This window comes from Piliocolobus tephrosceles, unplaced genomic scaffold, assembly GCF_002776525.5.
Source record: "Piliocolobus tephrosceles isolate RC106 unplaced genomic scaffold, ASM277652v3 unscaffolded_108, whole genome shotgun sequence".
NCBI classification, from domain to species: domain Eukaryota; kingdom Metazoa; phylum Chordata; class Mammalia; order Primates; family Cercopithecidae; genus Piliocolobus; species Piliocolobus tephrosceles.
The window spans coordinates 1,380,829-1,398,902 of record NW_022291865.1 but is presented as its reverse complement, the minus strand read 5'-3'; the positions used below and the strand labels follow the sequence as shown (position 1 = coordinate 1,398,902).

The 18,074-nt window shown below is 41.5% G+C and overlaps 2 protein-coding genes across 11 annotated transcripts in view; both read left to right on the top strand.

Annotated features, from left to right (window-relative positions):
- LOC113219480 (transmembrane protein 62) overlaps window positions 1-5,524 on the top strand; it is a 44,950-nt gene extending 39,426 nt beyond the window's left edge. For all 10 annotated transcript variants that reach the window (XM_026447871.1, XM_026447868.1, XM_026447867.1 and 7 more), the window contains 2 exons: window positions 2,519-2,637; window positions 4,641-5,524. In XM_026447871.1, coding sequence (XP_026303656.1) covers window positions 2,519-2,637; window positions 4,641-4,967 — 446 coding nt within the window. In that variant the 3' untranslated portion in view covers window positions 4,968-5,524. The remainder of the gene's footprint in view (window positions 1-2,518; window positions 2,638-4,640) is intronic.
- Window positions 5,525-5,586: 62 nt separating this feature from the next.
- Window positions 5,587-16,621, top strand: LOC111529181 (cyclin-D1-binding protein 1). The gene is made up of 11 exons (XM_023196079.2): window positions 5,587-5,984; window positions 6,174-6,233; window positions 6,514-6,593; window positions 9,681-9,762; window positions 10,537-10,633; window positions 10,807-10,880; window positions 11,462-11,538; window positions 12,200-12,480; window positions 13,869-13,929; window positions 15,830-15,876; window positions 16,142-16,621. The coding sequence occupies exons 1-11, from the start codon at window positions 5,675-5,677 to the stop codon at window positions 16,254-16,256; spliced, it is 1,284 nt and encodes a 427-aa protein (XP_023051847.2). The 5' UTR covers window positions 5,587-5,674; the 3' UTR covers window positions 16,257-16,621.
- The last annotated feature ends 1,453 nt before the right edge of the window (window positions 16,622-18,074 follow it).

Here is an 18,074-nt window from a genome sequence, read left to right as displayed (position 1 = left end):
TAGTACAGATTGTGGGGAATTTTTGCCAAGGAATATATTAACAATTTTGACAACAGAATTAGACTCTTGAGGGTATAACAAATGGCTCTCATGGATTCTTCATAAATCATTTTCTGGGGCACGGTTTTGGAAAATAAAGCTCGTGCCTAACATGTTTAAAGGACATTTAGTTAACACCAAGTTAACTTAAGGGTGCTGAGAAGACTGCTACAGAATTAGTATTTGTGTAGAAACATAATAGAAGCTGAAATAGCACCTCCTTAGAGAAACCTTTGTCTGTCTTAAAGTTTTAGTCTATATCTCATCACACTTTTTATTTCCATCATTACCTTTATCAGAATTTATACTTCTGTGTTTATTATCTATTTCCTCATTAAAATATTCACTGGTAGGTGGGTACGGTGGCTCATGCCTGTAGTTCCAGCTACTCGGGGGCTGAGGCGAGAGGACTGCTTGAGCCCAGGAGGTCAAATCCAGCCTGAGCAACACAACAAGATACCATCTCAAAAAAAAAAAAAAGTATATATATCTATCCATTGGTATTTTGCCTATTTTGCTTAGTGTGTAGTTCATTGAATATTTACTAATGTGTGGCTCTCAAAAATTCAGGTCAAAAAAGAGAGAAGCTGAGATGAGCAATAGTTCAGGCATATCTGCACTCTTCTGTTGTATTATTATACCCAGTACTATCATGTGGTATATGACAACATTTCAGTCAACAAGGGACCCCATATACAGTGGCGGTCCCATAAGACTATAGTGGATTTGGAGGTATATAGTAGACTACATCATGTAGGTTCGTGTATGACATGTAAGGACAAAATTGCCTAAGGACACATCTCTCAGAATGCATCCTCATGGTTAAGCAATGCATGACTGTACTTACAAAGTCACTTAGCCACAGTTATTAAAAGCAGAAATCCCCGTAAATCTCTTTTAGACTTTTGTGCTCATGTTTCTTAGTGACTAAAAGTCAATTAGGAGTACATTAGCCTGTTTGTTGCCTAGTCTTAGTCTTTTACACTTCTATCCTCCCTTTAAACTTTGCTCATTAGTAACTCCCACCAGAGAACAAATGAAAATGTAACACTTTATGATTCTGTGTAAGCTATGGCAGATCACCTCTGGAGGTAAGTTCTCTTGTTACAAGATAGGTTGAAGCTGTTTTTGACACTTGTCTTACACAATGAGGTAAAGCAAGTAATTTGGTTCCTGGGCTGTAAAACAAAACAAAACAAAATACATTAATAGGGAAGAATTGTTCCATTCAAAAAGTTGAAACCTGAAGAGAAAGCACCTTTTTAGACTCATATGTCTTTAATGCAGTTTATATAAAGAATATCTGAGAAAATTGCCTCTGACTTTATAAAGCTGAACCCTATTCTTGCCAGCAAATGATGGTATTTGCATTTTTTTTTTTTTTTTTTTTTTTTTTGAGATATAGTCTCGCTTTGTTGCCCAGGCTGGAGTGCAGTGGTACAATCTTGGCTCACTGCAGCCTCTACCTCCCGGGTTCAAGCCATTCTCCTACCTCAGCCTCCCGAGTAGCTGGCATTACAGGCGTGTTCCACCACACTTGGCTAATTTTTGTATTTTTAGTAGAGACAGGATTTCACCATGTTGGCCAGGCTGGTCTTGAACCCTGATCTCAGGTGATCGACCCGCCTTGGCCTCCCAAAGTGCTGGGATTACAGGCATGAGCCACCCTGCCTGGCCTAGTATTTGCATTTTGAGAAGGTAGGTCTAACTGTCCCTTATCACTCTTGACAAACACTTGATACTCTTACATAAACCAGCACACTTACAAGACAAAATGACAATAATAATAATAATAATAATAATAATAATAATAATAATAATACCTAGAAACTCACACACTGAGAAGGGGGCAGTAAATAATAATAGAGAGGAGAGAAAAGTCAGCATGGCATTCTAGATGAGAAAACTGAAGCAAGTTCAACTTTCTACATGGTAACTGTGATTATGTAGTTGATATACAAAGTAATGACTGTGGGCCTTCAAGAAGAGGTTAAAATACATTCATTATATTAATGAGTGCATCTTAGAAAGATTTCTTTCAAAAGGTAGTTGAAATTTTTTTGCTTTAAGGAGTAATTCTCAATCATCTGGAAATTTAACTGCTGTGGAATACCTCTTTACCTCTTAAAGGAAATGTTAATGCATTATATTGAGGTTATTATTGCAACGGAATTTTCAAAAATGTGAGTGTGCTTTTTTTTTGTTTCTAGAATCTATAAGACACATATCTGTTCCAGGTATAGTGTCTACTAAGACAATTTCATAATCCAAAAAATATGGAGTAAAGGAGCAAATAGTTGGTTAGCAAGGATATCGAGTGCAACATAGAGATTAACAAAGAGGAAAGGCTATGAAATAAAATACTTATAGATGGCTAGTCCCATATATTTGCATTATTCCTATAAATGCATCTCATGATATATGTAATCAGAGTTATAGTTATTTAATCTCCTCCTTTTTTGTCCATTGCCTCTTTTAGGTCCATGGTTTTTTGGTGAAATCATTGATGGCAAATTGGGTTGCTGCTTTTCCTTTGGGATATTTGTTAATGGACATTTCCTACAAGGCAGCATAACATTTATAATTGGAATTCTCCAGGTAAGAAGTCAGAAAGGCAATTTAAGAACATTTTGGCCTTGTCGGACTAATTGCATAACAGTTATGAATTAAATCCAAAATCCAAAATTAAGTACCATAGATCATCTTTCCTACTTTACTTGCAGGGGAGTCTTTAATAAAAGCTTCATTTGCTTTTAAAGTGCTTCCTAAACTCCTTCTACCACTGTCGTGTAAACATCTAAAATACATTTTTTATTCCCCGAGACAGCATTGCGCCGTCGCCCAGGCTGGAGCACAGTGATGCAATCTCGGCTCACTGCAGCCTCTGCCTCTTGGGTTCCAATGCATTTCTTGCCTCAGCCTCCTGTGTAGCTGGGATTACAGGCATGTGCCACCATGCCCGGCTAATTTTTGCATTTTTAGTAGAGATGGGGTTTCACCATGTTGGCCAGGCTGGCCTCTAACTCCTGACCTCAGGTGATCCGCCCGTGTCGGCCTCCCAAAGTGCTGGGATTACAGGTGTGAGCCACTGTGCCCGGCCTCATTTCAGTTTTCTATTGTGTAGATGGAGGCTGTCTCTAAGGAACTCTCTCATACCAAATGAATCCTGAGCCTTACCAAAAGGCAGGGTTTTTTCCTTTGTAAATGTTTACATTCATATTCTAATAAATAGTACACTAATAATGGATTTTATGTATCATCCAGACCCATGACTCCCAAATCTATATCTCTGATCTTGACCTCTTCTCTGCACTTCAAGTGCATCTATATCCAATGGCCACAGATGTCTAACGGGCATCTCAACTTCATATGATGTCTCTCTAATAGGAACATTATTTCCACCCCAAACCTGTTCCTCTGTTTTTCCAGTTTTAATAAATGACTCCACCATTCACCTGATTTCTCCAAGATATATCCTCAATTATTCCCTTTCCTTCATACCCTGTATCTATTTCACCAGCAAGCTCTACCTTATTTGATCTGCTTCCAGTGCATATCTTGAATCCATCCACTTCTCTCTATTTCTGTTACCCTAATCTAAATTGTAATTATTTCTTGCCTGGGTCTTCTCCCTGATATTCTTGCCTGCTTGCTCTCAGTTTAATACCGAGCATCCAGCGTGCTCTTTTAAAAACTTTACAGTCAGCTCACTTACTTTTCAGCTTGAAATGCTTTGAAGCAGAGCAGTGATCTGGGTCCTGCCGACTGCCCCAATTTCCACCTGGCTTATGCTCTGCATGCACTTCCTTAAAGAGGCCAAGACCTCTCCCATCTCTGGGCTTTTCATTTGTTCCTTCTGCCTAGAATGCACTTCCCTCCACTGATTTATTCCTGTCCTGGCCTCTGAGAGCCTTTCTCCCCATTATCTTCTTATGACCCAGTTCTTTCCTTCATTGAACTAATCACAATCTGTAATTATATTTTTTGGGTTTTTTTTTGGTCTTTGTCTTCTCCCTGTTAGAACGTTAGCTCTATGACAGACCTTTTCTAACTTGTTTGCCATTGTGTCCCTAACTTGGAGCCTAGCTCATGCCTGCCACATAACGGGTGCTCAATAAATATTTGTTAAATGAATGAATCATACAGCAGCTCAACTTGGATTATAATTTAGATCTTCTAATTTATATTCCAGTACTTAATCACGCTACCTCAAACAAAAATGGAGATTAAAAAAATACTGACAGCCAAGCCCTCCCCTCACTCCACCAAAAAAGAGGGGTTGTTGTATGTGTGTGTATACATTTACTCAGTTCAATTCCAGCTTAACACCACTGGGTATTAACTGTGTATATGATACTGTACTACAAGTTGGGACTTCAACATAAATTAAATGATACCCGCCTCTAAGATGAATAAAAGGACGTGAGCAAATACACAACTAGCCACAAGTCAGCTGTTGTGTTATAAGCAACTGTGCTTGAAGTAAATTAGCTAACCCCAAGACAGAAAGCAGCATATTCTTAGGATCCACTAATGATGCATTATTAAGACCAAACTCTTCCAAGGACTTGGGAGTAAGCTATGGCTCTGTTCTTTTCCAGCTGGCATTTTTTAACATCCCCTTGATGGCTTACATGTGTTGGAGCTTGCTGCAGCGGTGCTTTGGTCACAACTTCAGGTCTCATCTCCATCAAAGAAAATACTTGAAAATTATGCCTGTTCACCTACTTATGCTACTGCTGTACATCTGGCAGGTTTATTCCTGCTACTTTCTTTATGCGACATACGGCACCCTAGCTTTTTTATTCTCCCCTTTGCGGACCTGGTTGACACTGCTGACACCTGTTCTCATTCGTTGTGTGTGGACACTGAACTCCGCCAAGCTTGGAGTCTTCATGGTGCAGTTAAAAAGCCACCTGAGCTCCTGAAGGCCATGTCTCACCACTGGTAGCCAGGCAGAAGCCCAGCCTGTGTCTGTAGCCCAGGCCTCTACCCCAGTAGCAGGTGGAGGGCCAGTATTGGTGGGTGAGCTTTAGGGAGCTGCTGCTCATTTGGACTCCTGGATGTTGGAGGGATTACCCACTACTGATACCTGCAGAATGGACTGCAGAAAAGTCTCAAAAATAATGCCTTTATTCCTTCCCTCCTCAAGGAGGCAAAGAGTTGATTTATCTTTGTGAAGAGAAAACCCTTATCTAGGACACCCACAGGGTAGGGGTTGGGTGTGTGTACGGGAGTGTCTGAGGCCCAGTGTGTTTTTTAGGGGTTACCCCATGTAAAGCACCTACCGCTGTGCTTGGAATTCAGCAGCTGTCAAAGGTGCAATTTCAGGGGCAGGGAACCTTTGAGGATCTGGACCCGACCCTGACCACGGCTGAGATATTAGTTCCCAGGCCTGTTTTCCCACAGGATTGTGGGCTCTCGGCTTCCTTAGTCGGAAGTGTTTTCAACTGATCAAATAAATGAATGAATGATGAATAAGAAAGACCGTGAGCCTGAGCCTTGCTCGTGTGGCCTCGCTTAAGGAGCGAGAGAAGGCGTGGCCTGACCTGGCCTCTGGGATGGTTGGTGCTGGACCTCTGGGGACAGGGCGGGGCTGGAGGAGGCGGGGCCAGGCCTGGTCTCTCATAATGGGATGGGTGGTGCTGGACCTCTGGGGGCGGGGCCGGGCCTTGGGGCGGGAGGAGGCAGGGCTGGGCCTCTGGGGCGGGGCTGGACGGCTTGTTGCCGGAAACGAGCCATTGACGCTGTGGCCCGGAAGTGGGGCGGCTGTCGCAGTGCGGCTCCGGCAGTGGCGGCGGAGGCTTGTGTTTGCGGCCTTCGGCAAGCGACCGAGATGGCGAGCGCAACTGCACCTGCAGCCGCAGCCCCCACCCTGGCTCCACCTTTGCAGCAGCTCCGGCACTTGGCGGAGGAGCTGCGGTTGCTCCTGCCTCGAGTGCGGGGTGAGCTGACGGAGTTGGAACGCGCGACGGCAGGGGCGAGATCGGGGAGAGGCCGGGCTGGGGCGGCGGCGGGGGGAGGGGCCGGGCTGGGGCGGCGGCGGGGAACCGGGCTCGGGCGAGAGAGGTAGCTCCGCTTACCTCAGCTTTTCCATTCGCCACCATTCGGCCCCCACACGCCACACCCACAAGTCGGCGAAGCCCAGGGGACCACCGAGGAGTTTAATCGAGAGATGTTCTGGAGAAGACTCAGTGAGTGCGCCTCCTGTCCGGGCTCCCCTTGCCTCAGTTCCTCCAGCATCCCGACCCCTTTCCCTCTGGCTCTCCCCCAGGGAGGGGACTGCCCTCCCCCGCTGCATCCTTTCTGTGAGATACCTTACCCACCTCAGCACCTGAGAGGGTGAACTAGAATTCTAACATCGACATTCGGGAGGTGTTTTTGAGAAGTCTCGGTCGGTAAGGGAACGCGTATCTTCCAAGTCCGTGCAGCACTAATGTATTGGCACCTGCCTTCTCTTCGGCCACCCCCCAGATGAGGCAGCTGTGACAGTATCAAGGGAAGCCACGACTCTGACCACAGTCTTCTCTCAGCTTCCACTGCCGTCTCCACAGGTGGGCTTCACTTTCCTGGACTCCTTGGGCTGCCGAGTTACACCTTAGGAATCCTCTAATTTTCTTTCCACCTTTTACACGCATGCCAGGAGATTTATTTTCTTCATCTGTCCAATGAGGTTACCGTTTTTTACTTCACAGGATTGTTGTGAAGACCGAATTGCCAAGTGCAGTTCCTGGCGCGGATTAGGCAGGTCTTATAAATATTGGTTCAATCTGAAGTTCACCCTGATTGTTTCTTTTCTGATAATTTTTAAGCACTTTTTATTTGCTGGGTGTTTTCACATACTTGTTGGCCATCTGACAGATGAGCAAGCAGGCTCAGAAGTTCAGGTTAAGATTTAAAAAAAAGCAGGGGAGCTAGAATTGAAATCAAGGTCTACTTGATGTCTAAGGTACACCTATTCTGTTATACTACATAATACCCTTTTTATATTAGTTTTTATATTTAATCAATAACATGCAGATAGTATAAAATTCAGAAGATATCAAAGTTAAGTGTGTTAAGTTTATCGTTCCATCCGCTTTCTCATTTTTGTCTCCCCCAGTTCCTTTTGCATTATTCCACATATATTCTGTGCATATATACATTCATAAACATTTATCTTGTATGTGTCAGCTTCTTTTTACACAAATGGTAAGATACCATAAACACTGTTCTGGATCTTCCTTTAAATAAATTAACAATAGAGCTTAGAAATCAACTCTTAGCAGTTACTATAAAGTTGTTCCGTTCTGTGTAATGACTGCATGGTATTCAATAGACTAGATATAAACATAATTTAACCATACTCTATGTGGACATTTAAGCTGTTTCCAACTTAGAATTACTGCAAACAATGTCGTGATGAATTACCTAATTCTGTGTATGTATGTATATCAGTAGAAAACATTCCCGGAAGTGGAATTGCTAGAACAAAGAATTTATGCGTTTTAAATATTCCTTTATTATTAAACTAATGAAAGTAAACATGTTGGCTGTGACCACGTATGCTCTATGCTTAGTTTTTCTAGAGCTATGTATCCTTAATATGGGAGTAAGAGTCTTTTAAAATGGCATATTCATTGCCTTATTTGATTTTCATAGTCAACAGTTTTAATTTCTCAGTCTACATATACAGGTGCTTGGAAAGAATATAGGTATCTTCTGCTGCATGTACCTACAGTGATAAACTCTGTCCTCCTCACATACCTTTGAGTTTGTTTGTTTGTTTGTTTGAGACAGAGTCTCACTCTGTCACTCAGGCTGAAGTGCGGTGGCAGTCTCGGCTCACTGCATCCTCTGCCTACCGGGTTCAAGCAGTTCTCCTGCCTCAGCCTCTCGAGTAGCTGGAATTACAGGCACCCGCCACCATGCCCGGCTAATTTTTGTATTTTTAGTTGAGACGGTGTTTCACCATGTTGGGCAGGCTAGTCTCGAACTCCTGACCTCAAGTGATCCGCCTACCTTGACCTCCCAAAGTGTAGGGATTACAGGCCTGAGCCACCGTGCCTGGCCTACCTTTGAGATTTGTGACGAGGAAACAAGAAGATGAATTGTATGAGAGCACTTTAAAAGATTCGTGGAAAATAGACTATTGCAAAAAGAGTAGTTAATATTATCTTATTTTTCTTATCTGCTAACCCCTTTCTTTCAAATACACTTAGGACTTGCTGCTAAAACTCACTGCAAGTAAGATATCACAAGGAGGCAGCATAGAACTGATTTTCTGTACATGCTCAGGATAGTAGTTTCACTCATAGATGAAAAATTAGAATTTGGATTTATTTGAAATATATACAAATATTCAAGTATATACATATATTCAAATAAATACGTATATGTATATATGTGTGTATATATACACATACATACACATGAATCATCATTGCCTTCTTGAGATCTCACCACTTTAGTCCTACTAAAAGATGGGTAGTTTTTGTTTTGTTTTTTTTAAATTCCAGTCTGTATGGAATGATACTTTAATAAAATGATGTGCTTGGATGTTGAATAAATGTCAAATTGCCATAAAAGTTTCTAAACACTCTCAGTCACTGTCCTTATCTCATCCCTGACTGGTCACAAACAGTTTGTAGACTGGCTCCAACCTGGACCACATTTATATAGTCTTGACTTAGAATTTAAGTCAGTTGAGGACAAGGAAGATGAGAAAGCCAGTGACCACCTAGAAGGAAAATAGTTAACATGGAGCATTGTTGAGTCCATGCTAGTTACCTTTAGTTACATATTGTGATTCTGTTAAGAGAGAGAGACCTGGTTAGTGATCTAATAACCATGGTCTGTCAGTCGGTCTGTCTGTCTGTCTATCTCTCTCTCTCCCTCTCTTTTCTGTAAAGGGCCAGTTAGTAAATATTTTAGATTTTGTAGCCAGCTACCCAACTCTGCCCTTGTAGAGCAGACACAACGACAGACATTTAAACCAATGAGTATGACTGTGTCCCAATACACTTTATTTACAAAAACAGGCAGTGGGGCCTGAGTTGGCCTGAGGACCACAGTTTGCCAACTCCTGGTCTAAGATATCATGAATATCTTGGGATACAGTGAATCAGGAATAAGTTTTTTCCTGCTGTTTCTTAATGGTTTATTGAGTTGTCAGCCCAATGTCTACTATATAGCTAAATCCTCTCTGGTATGTGGTGAGTATAGCAGAAGGCCTACCTTCATACCAGGGCTTCAGAAAATGTTTGATGATGCTGTAGAAATATCTGCCTTAGGCTGGGCACAGTGGCTTACACCTGTAATCTCAGCACTTTGGGAGGCCGAGGGAGGTGGATTGCCTGAGGTCAGGAGTTCAAGACCAGTGTGGCCAACATGGCAAAACCCCATCACTACTAAAAATACAAAAAATTAACCAGGTGTGGTGGTGGGTGCCTGTAATCCCAGCTACTTGGGAGACTGAGGCAGGAGAATTGCTTGAACCTGGGAGGTAGAGGTTGCAGTGAGTTGAGACTGTGCCATTGCACTCCAGCCTGGGTGACAGAGCGAGACTCTGTCTCAAAAGAAAGAAAAAGAAAAGAAATATCTGCTGTATTCCACAGTAAAAGGGTTGACCACTTTGATCTAATCTGTTTCCTTTTTCATAGGAAACCCAGAAGTTCTGTGAACAAGTCCATGCTGCCATCAAGGCATTTATTGCAGTGTACTGTTTGCTTCCAAAGGATCAGGGTAAGCCACATAAGTGCTGCATTTCTCATGTAGATCTTTGCTAATATTGTGGATTATGTCCTGTGACTTTTACCTTTACCCGACTTGAACATATAACTTTCTCCCATAAAATACAGTCAAGGATAATTTTGTAATGTAAGTGACTTAAATAATCAAGCCATTATTCTAAGATTCAGATGCTTTGTTCCTATGACTTCCCATCTCCCCTACCTTGCCTGACTTGTAAGGCTTTTAATTCTCACAGGCTTCTCCCTCTTCAACCCGTTTTAACACCACAGATGCCAGCTGGCTCTCAGCCCCATATGCAGGCTCAGGCCATCCTTACTTTCCTCCACCCATATTATATCTCACCCTATTTCTGAACATCTTCATAGGTTAAATGGCCTTCAGCCCTGCCTGTAGAATCATGCATTGCTTATAATCATGCCAAAATTGTAACTGAATACATGTCATGGATCTTCAGGGTTACTCAAGTGGCTTAAACTTCAAGTGTTTCATCTACAGTTGTTAAGAGATCACGGTCTTTAACGAATGAATACATGATGTCACAGAAAGATTTTGTTCCAGATCTCTTTCAAAGAAAACACTAAGGAATGGCAGGAGGGGCAAGAAAATGCCATGGGGATATAAGTAAGACCTGAGTTTTGTGTTAGCATGTAGGTTAAAGCATGTGGGTGTACGTTACCTTATAGTTCTGTAATGCTTAGACTCAGGAAAGCAGATGGTGCTTCTGAAAAGAACACCAGGCTGCTTATTCTTTGGGTTTGGCCACAGGGATCACCCTGCGAAAGCTGGTACGGGGCGCCACCCTGGACATCGTGGATGGCATGGCTCAGCTCGTGGAAGTACTTTCCATCACTCCAACTCAGAGGTAGTGATGCCACAGTTTAGGTTATCAGTTATTGGGGTTCCTTGCCTAAGAGGGGAAAAACTCATTTTAACAGCAAAGTTACTGACAGCTGAGAGTAATGACCAGCAGGAAGGAGCTTTTTAGGAGACAGGAACCTAGGTTATTAATTTATCCTTACTGATTTCTTTCCCCAGCCCTGAGAACAATGACCTTATTTCCTACATCAGTGTCTGGGTTGCATGCCAGCAGATGCCTCGGATGCCAAGAGGTGAGTGAAAGTGGGAAGTGGGCCGTGTCTGCTGCCCAAAGCAGAGAGACCTCTCCTGTTTAGCTTCCAGCTTTGTGACATATATGTATTTGAATTTATATACACAGTCTGGTGAAATATATATATTTTATTATCAAAATTAATAGGTAGGTATTAATACTTTTTGTCATTCTCTAGTTCTCATACTTCTAAATTCCACTCCCCTTTGCTGTGGCTCTGTCTCTTGTTGAACAAATATGGTTTGTTTTCCTAGTCCTACCCCAAGAGTAGTATCATGGAGCACACCGAAGCAGTTACGAGGTAGAGACAGCTAAGCCAAAACGGTGGTTGTCCAAGAGGACCATGATGATAAACATCATGTGACCATTTTATTTCTTCTTGTGGTGAATAAAATACAAGCTTTTTAAACCCCTGTCTAGATACCAGGGGATGTAGTGAGAAGAATTTTTTATTAAACCACCACCCTTGTCAACCGTCTTTGGCACTCCCTTCAGTAGGAACGATGTGGTTGTTCCTTGCAGCCTTAAGAAAATTCTTGGGGTTTTCCTCTAATTCTAGTGCTTCTGATTTTTCACTCATAGATAACAAAGCTGCAGCTCTTTTGATGCTGACCAAGAACGTGGATTTTGTGAAGGATGCACATGAAGAAATGCAGCGGGTGAGGGGACCTCCGTCATTGGAAGGCATCTGCTTGACTAGTAGATGAGAATTAATTATAAAGAGAGATTTCCTGAGCATAGATTTCCTGAGCCAGATAGGTCCCCTTCTCACTACTGTCCTCTGTCTTCCATCTCCCACTCCTTGTTAGAGTGTGATGTACTATCACCCCTCTCCGTTCCCTTACTGGACAAGGAGAGCGAGAAACAGGGTTTATGAAATGATTCTACTCTGCAGCCGTTAGTGAAGTGGCTGGCTAAGGTTTTTTTTTTTTTTTTTTTTGAGATGGAGTCTTGCTCTATCGCCCAGGCTGGAATGCCGTGGTGCGATCTCAGCTCACTGCAAGCTCCGCTTCCTGGGTTCATGCCATTCTCCTGCCTCAGCCTCCCAAGCAGCTGGGACTACAGGTGCCCGCCACCACGCCTGGCTAATTTTTGTATTTTTAGTAGAGACGGGGTTTCACCGTGTTAGCCAGGATAGTCTCAATCTCCTGACCTCGTGATCTGCCCGCCTCGGCCTCCCAAAGTGCTGGGATTACAGGTGTGAGCCACCGCGCCCGGCCCGGCTAAGGTTTTTGGACAACTAAGGCACGGTGGTAAAAGTGTAATAGGCCCCTTTTTTTTTTTTTTTTTTGCATTCACATACATCATGGTATGTCTTAGGCTATGGAAGAATGCGACCCTTACTCTGGCCTCTTGAATGATACTGACGAGAACAACTCTGACAACCACAATGATGAGGATGATGTGTTGGGGTTTCCAAGCAATCGGGACTTGTATTGGTCAGAGGATGATGAAGAGCTCATAATCCGCTGCCTTGCACTGGTGATAGCATCCAAAGCCTGCCTGAAGAAAATTCGGATCTTAGTGGCAGAGAATGGGAAGAAGGATCAGGTGGCACAGCTGGACGACATTGTGGATATTTCTGACGAAATCAGCCCTAGGTAAGCGTGATCTCCACTCGAAACATCTGAGCAGCAGCTTTCTGATCTCAATTTGTACTGGGAAAACAAGGTTTTCCAGTTTTTTTATATTTTGAAATTTTTCAGACCTATAGGAAAGTTAAAAAAGTACCTTCGGTGAACACTCCTACATCCTTCTATTAGATTCGCCTATTGTTCACATTTTTTTCCTACATTGGTTGATTTCTCAGACAGATGTTTCATATTCATTCCAGAATGTTTTGAGAGTAAATTGCAGACAGCAATGACATTTCTCCCCTAAATACTTCAGTATGTATCTCCTGAAATGCTCTTATTCCTCCTCCACATCCAAGATGTGGGTTATCACATCCAAGAAATTTGACATTGAATATAATAATATTATCTAATATTCAGATTTCTCCAATTGTCTCTATCTAAAATGTCATATAAATTCAGGGTTCTGTCAAGGTCCTACATTGCATTTAATTGTCATCTCTTTAGTCTCTTGAAATCTAGAACAGTTCCTTTGTAATCTTTTTTTAAAAAATCAACATTTTAAAAAGAAACCAGGTCAGTTGTCTCATAAAATATCCAACAACCTGGATTCATGAGATGGTTCTCATTTTTGCAAGAATATCGTATAATTGAGTGTTTTATACATCTCCTTTATCATATTAGGGAGGCACATGGTGTTGGTTTGCCTCCTTATTGGTGGTACTAAATTTGATCACTTAAAGTGGTGCTTACTTTAGTAAAGTTATATTTTACTCTAATTTTAGCTTCCATTGATGACCTGCCTGCCTGTATTAGTTATTAAACTGATGTTTTCATATCCTCACATTTTTGACTAAATTGATCATGCACCCTACTATGAACCAAGGGAATTTTTCCCCCCAACTTCCTAGTGAAATGGGGTATGTGTGTTTCAATAAAGACTGGTTGAAGGCCGGGCATGGTGGCTCAAGCCTGTAATCCCAGCACTTTGGGAGGCCGAGACGGGCGGATAACGAGGTCAGGAGATCGAGACCATCCTGGCTAACACGGTGAAACCCTGTCTCTACTAAAAATACAAAAAACTAGCCGGGCGAGGTGGCAGGCGCCTGTAGTCCCAGCTACTCCGGAGGCTGAGGCAGGAGAATGGCATAAACCCGGGAGGCGGAGCTTGCAGTGAGCTGAGATCCGGCCACTGCACTCCAGCCCAGGCGACAGAGCAAGACTCCGTCTCAAAAAAAAAAAAAAAAAAAGACTGGTTGAACTCATTCTGTATTGGTTGCTCAGTTGCCCAATTTTAAAAACTGACAGGCATTTCTGTGACAGTGTCTTACTGTTGACATCCATAGTTGTGTACTAGAAACAACCTGGCTGTGTTTCTTTTTTTGTTAATGATTACTTTTGTTTTCTGCTCTTAGTGTGAATGATTTGGCTCTGAGCATATATCCACCTATGTGTCACCTGACCGTGCGAATCAATGTAAGTACTGGCTTTGAGGGAATAGCTACAGACCTAATGGGTGGAACTTCACTAATCACTAGTATTTCCTCTAAGCTATAGGGTACATATTTATTTGTCACATTTGGATGCAAGTACAACAGTAATGTCACAGTTCTTGCATGTGTTTGGGGTTGATAAATATTTGCTGAAGTTGAATTATAATAGCCATGAGCTTTGATAGTTCTCTCTTCCATAATCACCTGGGTAATCATTTAGAAAAGCCCAAAGGCCTTAGAAAATGCTGCTTTAAGGCTGGGCGTGGTAGCTCACACCTGTAATCCCAGCACTCTGGGAGGCTGAGACCGGTGGATCACCTGAGGTCAGGAGTTGAGACCAGCCTGGCCAACATGGCAAAACCTTGTCTCTACTAAGAATACAAGGCCAGGCGCAGTGGCTCACGCCTATAATCCCAGCACTTTAGGAGGCCGAGGTGGGCGGATCACGAGGTCAGGATATTGAGACCATCCTGGCTAACATGGTGAAACCCCATCTCTACTAAAAATACAAAAAATCAGCCAGGCGTGGTGGCGGCACCTGTAGTCCCAGCTGCTCGGGAGGCTGAGGCAGGAGAATGGCGTGAACCCGTGAGGCGGAGATTATAGTGAGCCAAGATCACGCCACTGCACTCCAGCCTGGGCTACAGAGCGAGACTCCATCTCAAAAAAAAAAAAAAAGAATACAAAAATTAGCCGGGCATCATGCGCCTGTAATCCCAGCTAACTCGGGAGGCTGAGGCAAGAGAATCACTTGAACCCGGGAAGTGGAAGTTGCAGTAAGTCGAGATCGCGCTACTGCACTCCAGCCTGGGCAACAGAGCAAGACTCTGTCTCAAAAAAAAAAATAGAAAATGCTTCTTTGAAAAGAAAGTCTTAATTACAGAGTAATTTAGGAACTTCTCAACCTGAAGTCACAAGTTTCTAATTTCTAGACTAGGCAGCAATTACATTGAACTCTAGCTGTTCATGAAGTAGCTGGCTGAGGTCACAAGTTTCTAATTTCTAGTCGAGGCAGAAATAAGTGTTCCAGAAACATACTCTATTCTAATACAAACAGTGTGATTTAACCATGGAGAGTCAAGTTTCTTATAAAAATCTGATTTTGTTGTATTCTTTGAAGTGCTGTGCCCTTTGCTAGAGAGACTTCTGTTCTCTCTAATGTTATTGGCAAGAGCAGTAAAACTGCCAAATAGCTTATACTTTACAATCAAACGTATCAATTCTAGTAATAACTGATAAATTGAATAATGGAAATTAGATTCATCAGAAGTGTCTTCATGATGTACAAACACCTTGAAGTAGAATAGGATCCTTTTGGGCATTAACTTTTTTGGCATTAACTTTTAAAAAATTGACTTCCTAAGAAACAAATGTTTTTAGCAATATGCCTAGTCAGCTATCCCAAACACAGTATCTGCTCTAGCAATTTTAAAATGTGTACTGCATATGCATCTTATATGTATTGATATTTTATATTAAACGTCTCCATGTTATCCTTATATTGGTGTTCTTAAAATTCTTTATGCGTTTTTTTTTTTTTTTTTTTAAAGGAGCCTTAGTCATTTCTGCTTTATATTTTGAGCTATCAGCATTTGGGACCAATTCAGGTTACATTTTCCTTTTTCTGTCCTTTTTTAAATTGAAAATATTTTAGATCTAAAAAATTTGTTAAAATGTTATAGCAATGGTATTAACAAGATCTTGCTAAATGAAAAGAACCCGTATTCCTGCCACCCTAACCTAATCAGCATTTTTAAGTTTTGCATACGTCCTTCAGATTCTTTTTCTAAATAATGTTTTTATTACTTGGGTTTTTTAAAATATTTGAGCTCACCTTTTTATGGTAAGGCTCAGGGTGAATAACTTCGGTGTTTCTTTTCTAGTCTGCAAAACTTGTATCTGTTTTAAAGAAGGCACTTGAAATTACAAAGTAAGTACGAAGACTTCTCAGATAGCTTTTTGAGAGTAAAACGGAACTCCTGTCCAGACATTCTCAACTCCCTAGCCCCCATTTCAAGGAGTGGGAAAGGGTGGGTGTGGGATTTTCTTTCAACTTCAGTTGTGGGGCAGCTGAGATTCTGCAAAGAAGCTTCCCTTTAAAAAAATTGTAGTTTTCCCTGCGCTCCCTCCTGAGGGTAGGTTTTCCCTTGATGCCCTAGTAAGTTTAACTTGTTTCTTTCCTATTCTATTCTCAGAGCAAGTCATGTGAACCCTCAGCCGGGAGATAGTTGGATCCCTTTACTTATTAATGCCATTGATCATTTCATGAATAGAATCAAGGAGCTCACTCGGAGTGAACTTGAATTATGACTTTTCAGGCTCATTTGTACTCTCTTCTCCGCCTCTCACCATCATGGTCAAGCTCTGATGTCTGCTTTTAAAATGGAGCTAGAATGCTTGCTGGATTGAAAGTGAGTGCCTGTCTATATTTAGCAAGAGACACTATTACCAAAGATTGTTGGTTAGGCCAGGTTGGCACCTATTTATAAACCATATGCATGTAATATATTTTTCTGTGCTATATATGAAAAATAATTGCATGATTTCTCATTCTTGAGTCATTTCTCAGAGATTCCTAGGAAAGCTGCCTTATTCTCTTTTTACAGTAAAGTGTGTTGTTTTCATTGTAAAGATGTTGATGGTCTCAATAAAATGCTAACTTGCCAGTGATTAAACGAGTGCCCTTCAAAAATGTCTTTTTTTACCAGAAATACAGTGGATTGAGACTAGAACATTGCTTTCATTTAGGTTTGTAGGTTTAAAAATCTGATTCTGATCAGAAGTATATTTAGAATAAAACACTTTATTTATAAAAGATTACTCCAAAATTCATCTTAGTATTTCACCATGTGATATATTATTATCAGCAAGTCCTTCTGAATATTATCCCAGATTATCTGAAGATTACTCCCTGTCTCACAAATATATTGGCATTGAGCTCATTTGTTACGTTTGCCCACCTTATTGAACAGATTTATTTTCTTTATACCTACTTGTGTTGTCTGTTATGTGTGTCCCTAAATGTAAATACCAAATTTTTATAAATTAAAATTTTTTAGAGTATTAGAGATTGTATGTAATTTTAAGGGCCTTTTCAGTTCATCCCTTTGCAAAACCATCACCACTTAATTGTACTTTTGCATCGGTCTAGAAGACTGCATATTGGAAAGCAGCGTAAACCTGTAATGATGTATATTCTGGTGAGCTGAATAGGGCCTTATGCATGTCCTGCAGGTCTCCGCCACCTCTCATGCCCATCATCTTCCTTCTGTAGGTGTAATTCATCACATATGCCTTTCTGCCCTCTTTAGATATAATCAGCAACAGCAATCATTCTTTAAGTGACTAATGTATACTTGGGGTTGAAATTCTTTAAGCCAAATGAGTTTTAATTGACTGTTTTGAAGTGCCATTTTGTACTGTTAACAAGTGTCATAAAGGGAAGGAACTAGAATCAAACTGATAGAGTGCCAAGGCAACAAAATAACATAAACAAAATAACTTTGTACAACAGGAGACTAGTTCTTTTATCCTTTCATATACAGCCTATGTTTTATATACTTTTATAGTTCTCTGCTGGACCAAATTCATGTTATTAACATCAGACTTTAATTGTGGGATACTTAATGAATATAGAACACTAATATAAAGACCTATCTATAGCTGAATTTTTCTTTCAGGTCCTATATTGTATAACATTGTTCAGTCATGTTTGGATCTTTAAGGATAATGATCAGGGAAAGCATTGATCAATGTAAAATTTTTTATTTTTATTTTTGAGATGGAGTCTCACTCTGTCCCCCAAGCTGGAGTGCAGTGGCGCAATCTCAGCTCACTGCAGCCTCCGCCTCCCAGGTTCTCAAGCGATTCTCTGGCTTCAGCCTCCAAGTAGCTGGGACTACAGATGCACACCACCATGCCCAGCTAATTTTTGTGTTTTTAGTAGAGATGGGGTTTCACCATGTTGGCCAGGCTGGTCTCGAACTCCTAACCTCAGGTGATCTGCCCATGTCAGCCTCCCAAAGTGCTGGGATTACAGGTGTGAACCACCGAGCCCAGCTTGATCAATGTAATTTTGAGAGTACCTAAAAATTCCATTTTGGGATAATATCCCACTTCATCAGAAAT

Bases quoted from the DNA above. Each gene is read 5' to 3' on its own strand.
- LOC111529181 (XM_023196079.2), top strand. From the start codon at position 5,675: ATGGGTGGTGCTGGACCTCTGGGGGCGGGGCCGGGCCTTGGGGCGGGA. The intron at 10,881-11,461 runs GTGAGTGAAAGT...TTTCACTCATAG, and splicing joins GATGCCTCGGATGCCAAGAG to ATAACAAAGCTGCAGCTCTT. The intron at 11,539-12,199 runs GTGAGGGGACCT...GGTATGTCTTAG, and splicing joins CACATGAAGAAATGCAGCGG to GCTATGGAAGAATGCGACCC.